This window comes from Nematolebias whitei, chromosome 20 (assembly GCF_014905685.2).
Source record: "Nematolebias whitei isolate Nwh7 chromosome 20, NemWhi1, whole genome shotgun sequence".
NCBI lineage: Eukaryota > Metazoa > Chordata > Actinopteri > Cyprinodontiformes > Rivulidae > Nematolebias > Nematolebias whitei.
Window position 1 is genome coordinate 39,610,312 of NC_056517.1, and position 6,891 is coordinate 39,617,202.

Consider the following 6,891-nt stretch of genomic DNA (forward strand, 5'->3'; position numbering starts at 1 on the left):
AAGTTTTAGCTAGTGTCTTGCATTTTAAAGTTTTAGCTAGTGTCTTGATAACTTAAAGTTTTAGCTAGTGTCTTGATAACTTAAGGTTTTAGCTAGTGTCTTGTATTTTAAAAGTTTTAGCTAGTGTCTTGATAACTTAAGGTTTTAGCTAGTGTCTTGATAACTTAAGGTTTTAGCTAGTGTCTGACCCAATAGCTTCAGTTTTCACCTGTTAGCTTTTAGCTGTTTCTTGAGTTGAACCATTAGCTCGTTCAGTTTTTAGGGTGACTTTCTTCACCAGTCTACAGAAAACAAAAGAAAAGTGTATTTTAGCTCATTCTGATACATTTAAAGCAACTTATTGTTTCTTGAGGCGCGCTTGAATAAAAAAGACTAAACTTTTAGCATCACGGCTACTTTAAGCATGGCTCTGGCGCTTCAGCCTGTCGTTTCATCTCGTTGGTTGAACGGCAGCTCTCAGATCTCGTCCCTGACTCGAGCAGCCGCAGCAGGAAACAAAAATCACTTCCAGGACCTGAAACGTCACCTGGGCTCGGCCCCGCAGGTGCTTTACTCTGAAGGCGCAGACCGGAAGCGGCAGCGCTAGCCGCGGGTAGCTTCACGCGCTGTGCTAGCTTCACGCATGGCCACGAGCAGCGAGGCTCCGACCAAAGTGCACCCGAGATACGGATGCTCGCCTCCGGCGTTACAGCAGACTTTGACCCCCTCCCTCCCTGCGTGCACCCCCCCCCCTCCCCGCGAGGCAACAACGGCCGAACAACAGCCCCGGACGTGCACGCGGCTGCTAAGCCGTGCACGTAAAGTTAAAAAAGCCCATTCGGGCGATAATTTGCGTGAATGAGGAAGAGGCGCGCGCGCTGAATTCCACCGCTTGGATGCGCATCAAACTAGGAAGCACCGCGGGGGAGGAGGAGGGGGAGAAAAGAGAGAAAACAGGGAGGAAGAGTCGACCCCCCCCCCCCCCCCTGGAAGTTTACTCCGACACAAGTTGCCCGTTGCCCGGAGCGAGCAACAGGTCGGCCGACGCAGCGATGGAGACGAGACTCACCGAGGACTTTGTTGGGTTCGGGCTGCTGGCGCCGAGACATGGTGGCGAGGAGGAGGAGGAGGAGGATGAGGGGATGAAGTGAAAACAAAAAAGGAGAAGAGGAAGAAGGAGGGAGGAGGAAGGGAGGAAGGAGGCTGCGAACTCGCTCCGAAGAGGAGAGGAATCAAAATGGCGTTTCCGAAGGGATGTTCAAAGTTGGACAAACTTTACTCCGGTTCTCCTCCTCCTCTCTCCTCCCTCCTCCTCCTCCTCTTCCTCTCCCGGAGGACAGAAACAGGACGCAGTTCGGTGAGGAGCGGGGCGGCTGGGCTCGGTCCGGTCCGGGCTGGGGGTTCGGAGCCCCGGTGTGTCTCTCGGCGTGTCTCCGTGTCTCTGAGGCTGAGGAGCTCATCACGTGTTTGTCTCAGTCTCCAGGGGGACGTGGCCTCCAAGCATCTCTGCCTTCACGCACGTTACCGGATCACCTCCTCCTCCTCCTCCTCCCGGTACCGAACCAGCACCAGCTGTGATGCAACTACACCTACCGCTCGACCTTTACCCCCAAAAACCACCGATATCCCCACAAATCATATTCCTGACGCTGTTTACGCTCCTTACGTAGTTTACGTAACATACTTCAGCGTTAAACGTCAAAACAAACACTTTTTACACAACTTTGCCCATCATTCCGTCAACGTTTCACCATAAAAACTCCAAATAAAGTGATTTGTTTACCTCCACTCGTCCAGAAAGTCACATTTTTGTCCTCCCGCCGCGTTAATGTTCACCTCGGAGCCGCGACGAGCTTTTATTTCATCTGCGGCGACTTTAAGGCGTTAAACAGATAAGAACCCATCCTGCCACACTCAGAAGTTAGAGCGGCAGCAACTCTCGCGAGACTTGGCGGGGGACCTGAGCGCCGCGGGCTGGGGGCGGTGAGATATCGCGAGACTTGGAGGAGACTCCAACCGTCAGCTTGTTTCCAGGGAGGTCATTTTTACAGCTTTACTTTCCACGGAAAAAAGAAAAACTAAGGAATATTCAAACATTTCAGCCGAGAAACTCTTTCAGGACACTTTTATGGTTTTTATTCAGTTTTGGGGAAAAATAGCTATTTTATTTCATCTAATTTGCATTTTTTAAACAGAATTAATGCCTTTAAAAACTGGTTTTACTCTTTTTTTTTTACAGCAAAATAAAACATAAATGTTTCAAACAAATGTGTTAGTTTTAGCAGAGGTTTTGTTTACCTTTTATATCATAAATGAGCAATTGTAGTTTGAATTTTTGTTGTTCAAAACATTAATGTTTAATAAAACCAATGTTCCAGTTTCATCAAACTGTAAAATACAACATTACTTTGGTGTTAAACAATAAAAGTCTAATTTTCACAATTCAACAGTTCAATAAAAGTCTAATTTTCACATAAATGTAATTTATAAGAATAAATTGTGGTGTAAAATTTAAAAAAGTAGTTTTTTGTCACAGTAAAGCGAAACAAAAAGTAGATTTTTTTTCTCGTAAATTTTAATTTTAAAGAAAAATAACACCAGTTTTGACATTTTTAAACATAAAGCTCAAAGAGACATTTAAAAAACGTCTAATTAAAATGTGTGTCGACTGCAGCATGGTGGATCAGTTGGTAGAGCTGTTGCCTCTCAGCAAGGCCGCTGGTTCGAATCTTGGCTGGGAGGCCAGGTGAATGTTTAAAATGGCGGCCTGTGAAGAATGACCCTGTGGGCTTCCGTCCGCAACTGTGACATCATCCTTTAGACTCCAGGTGACGGTTAGCGCCGTGGCTTCGATGCGTTTGTGGAGGATCTTTCTTTGCTCGTGACCTCCAGTTGTTCGAGTCCAGTCCCAGAATAATCTGCACAATAAAACACCAAACCCCGACGCTCTCCTGTCTTTTCGCCTGCGTGTTTCACGGGTCTTGACTCCTCCCTCTTCGGGCTGAAGCAGCAAATCGTCTCGTCGGTCGGTGCGGGGGAGCGGAGCTGGAGTTGTGGACTCCATCTGATTTCTGTAAAAATCAATTGAACTGTACGGGCTCCCGCACCGCTGGTCCTCATCAGAGTGAACCTGTAGCGTGTTGGACTTATCATGATGTCATCACTCCTTATATGGTCGTGCAGCTTCCATTTAACGTATTCCTGCCACTCCAAAGGCTCTGAGTATTTAAACAAAGTTATTTTTAAAATGGTGCTTTAAAAACAGTGGCGCGGCCGTTTACGGTTTGGGATTACGGTGAAGAACCGTCGGCCCAGAACCGTCGGCCCAGAACCGTCGGCCCAGAACCTGATGTTCTCTGGTGTTTAACAACGTTTAAACGGGACCTTTAGTGCCTTTAGGTGCAGGTCTTGTTGTTTTCTGGCCTCGCTGCGGAGATTAAACCAAACCCGGAGCAAACACTGCACTGAAGTGTGCAGAACCGCTGATCCAGACCAGTTTAACGGGTCCGGTCTGGGTCTTTGGAGGGAGCATATTTAATTTAAGTGAGGAGTTTGGTGTTTTAAACCCATCCTGCCACTTGTTGACCATCCTCTGGCGCTGCTCGCAGGGCCACGAAGGTGCTCCGGGTATAAATAGCCGATGTGCGGCGGTGAAGCTGCAGACTAAATTTAAACCTCCTCTTTGTTAAATTTAGTGCGAGCGGCTCGACTTTTCACTCGCTGCATGTCTGGTTGCTCTCCCACATTCCTGACAGCCCTCCATCTCCAGATACAGACCCCTCCCCCTCCTCCTCCTCCCATCATCCCCTGCTGGAGAGAGGAGCACACAGGCATCTCTCCTCCCATCACACCCCCCCCCCCCCCCCGCAGGCGGCTGCAGCAGAGCAGGAAGAGCCTCTCCGCCTGTCTCGGGCTGGTTCGGCCTGTTGCTGATGAAGGATTTGGGTGTTTCCTGCAGGCTCCTTTCTCTGCAGCTCTCTCTGAGCTCAGCTCTGATTCAGATGGAAATCATGTCGGGCCTCGTTTCCCCTCCAGCAGACTCCCGTCCCAGAACCACAGCTGGGTTTATTACGCAAAAACAGAGATGCCTTTTACCAAACAGCAGTCAGTTTCAGAAGGAAACTCCCTCTTTAACTTTAAAAAAGATGAACTCCAAAGTTTAAACAGCAGCGAACCAGCAGAGACTCTGCTTCACTTTGGTTCTCAGCCTCGACGTCCAGCCGTCTGAGGAGCTTCTGCACGACGAGTCGGTGAAGAATGAGAGCTGCAGCGTTCCTGCTGAGGCAGCAACATTTCCTGTGGGACTCAGAAACTCTTCAGGAACTCGGTTCCACCGGAGGAAACGGGCCTGAACGAAGCATCAGCTTCTTGCTAAATGATGCCGCTGGTTCCGAACAGATGATTCTCAGAATCTTCCTTTAATTAAAAACTGCAGCGTTAAAATAATCTGAGCATCTGTCTGATCTAAATATCTTCAGCTCTCTGCTGAAAAGAGGAACACGAGTCAAAATGAAGCTGACTCAAGTTAAAATGTCAGAATAATCATAAAGCTCAGAGTTTTTGTTCTTCAGAGTCAGATCACTCCACGAGTCTGCTCGAGACAACGTGGACACTCTGAGGACAGACGACGGAGGACCACGAATCGTAAAGACTGGAAGTTGTAAAAAATGCATATTGAATAAATCACAGAGAGCCGAGACCTTCAAACTGGACCTTTTTTTTTAACAACAAGTGCCTTTAGTTCTGTGTTCTGGTCCAAAACTGTAGCAGGAGTTCAGGCTCAGTTTGATATCAGTGAAACATCAAGACCATCAAGGCATTCTGGAGTTAAATGTTCTGCTCGGTGTCAGAGGGCTCGGTCTGAGTCGCAGCTCATGGTCCTCCAACAGGATAATGACCCCAAACACAACTAAAAACACCCCGGACCGGATCAGAACCAAACACTGGACTGTTCCAATGTGTCCCTCTGAGCCACAGGTTGACCAGCACATCCATGGACAGGTGGACCAGCACACCTGTGAACAGGTGCTGAAGAGTCAGAGTTGTACAAAAATCACGGGACGGACTCAATATCTATAAAGTTTTTTTAATATTATTATTTTTATCAAAAAAAATTATTAAGTTAATGTGAAAAAAAAATTCAAGGTCAGAGTGATTTTTTAAATCTAATTAACCTGAATCAAAGATCAAAATCAACAACTGATTTTCATTTGTTGATTTTTACTTTTTTTATTATTCCTTTTTTCAGTGTCCAGTTATTTCAGGGAACTTTGTGAGATTTTAATCCTTTAAAATATGCTAAATATCTGCACCTGTACATGTGTAGGTCCTGAAACTGGACCACAGAACTCTCAGAAGCTCTGTGGTCCAGTTCAATGTTCTGTCATCTTGAGAAGCTACAGAACATTTAATGGGCCAAGTGATGAAGATGGTCCCTGTAAACAGTCGAGTCCCCAAAACCTCGGGTTTATAAAAGAGTGATGTCCCCACAACCCTTCAATACAAACACACACACACACACACACACACACACACACAGAGCGGGTAAAGCAGATAACGTCATTACATCACTAATCCAATCAGAGCTTTTCACTTCAAGCGGCCACTTCTCAGTTCAAATTAATCTGCTGAGGACGGACAGGCAGCGTTTACAGACCGTTCACTTCGGATCAGAACGTGACGACAGCTCCTCTGATAAAACTTCCACTGTTATCAGGCCCAGTGGAGGCAAACAGGATGAACACACGCGTGCACGACCTGTTCCCAGATCCAGTGACATCATGAACACACCACATGAACCGTCTTCACGATCACGGCTTAACCTGGAGATTTTTACTACAAAAAGCTGAGAGTCTGATGATGTCACTAATGTTCTTCTTCTCCTGCAGTCTTCAGGCTGTCAGTCTTCTTCTGCTCACTGTGTCTCTCGGCTGCAGGACTGACGGTTTTCTCTCAGACTTCCATTGACTTCCATCGTATCTGAGCTTCAAACAGGAAGTGGAGGCTCTGTTTAACTTCACCTCCATCAAGCCCTGCAGAAGCATCAAACAGAATCTGTGGTACCATCAGAACCTCCTGCTGCTCTCGGGTCAAGAAGCTCTTTGATCCGACTTCTATTTTTCACACAGACTTTGTCTGAGACTTCCTTTTACGCTGCATTTCTGCCTGAAGTGCTGCTGAAAGCCCCTCCCCTTTCTGATCCAAAAAGAGGTGGGAAGAATCACCATGACAACCAGCGACTCAGCAGATTGTGGGTCTCCTATATTACCCAGCATGCTTTTCTTCCTCCTCTGTCTCCATCATGGCCGCCGCCACAGATCCTTCACATCTCTGATCAGAGGATTCAGTCAGAGGGTCGACAGGAAACAGGAAGAGGACTGGACTTTCAAAGCAAAGCTCATGGATACCCTTCAAAGTAGAAGTCTGACACAGCTCAGTTTATTACAGAAGGAAGTCCAGAAGTCCTGCTGGACGTTGGCGTTTCAGGAAGTCTTCATTGTTTCTGCAAAAACTGTTTTTGAACCCATCGCTCCACAGATTCACTCTGATCTGAAGCAGGATGTTGACTCACGGCAGCTTTTAGGTTTAAACCAGCTTAAATAAAGTTTTAGACCTGCAATGAGTTTGTTTTCTGCTTGGAGCATCTTTAGGAAGTCTTCCTTCCAAGATGTTTTCTGTGAGTTAAAGATGTTAAAATATCCTCTCCGCTCCACAAGTCGTTTAGTTTGTTGGTGGAAAAGAGAAAAAGAGTCAAGTTTAACTCTTCTGCTGCATCCAGAGAGGCTGAGGAGCGAGTGTGATGTTATTTATTGGACTGTAACCATGGAGTCGTTGCTGAGGAACGACCCATCGCCAACAAAAGGGTGGATTCATCCATTCATCCAGGAGGAGGAGGAGGAGGAGGAGGAGGAG

At 46.9% G+C, this 6,891-nt stretch overlaps 1 protein-coding gene across 1 annotated transcript in view; it reads right to left on the bottom strand.

Annotated features, from left to right (window-relative positions):
* Positions 1-1,229, bottom strand: part of rreb1a (ras responsive element binding protein 1a) — a gene marked incomplete in the record, with an annotated part of 36,525 nt that extends 35,296 nt beyond the window's left edge. Inside the window, 1 exon segment of the mRNA XM_037694104.1 lies at positions 1,049-1,229. Coding sequence (XP_037550032.1) covers positions 1,049-1,088 — 40 coding nt within the window.
* Between the last annotated feature and the right edge of the window lie 5,662 nt (positions 1,230-6,891).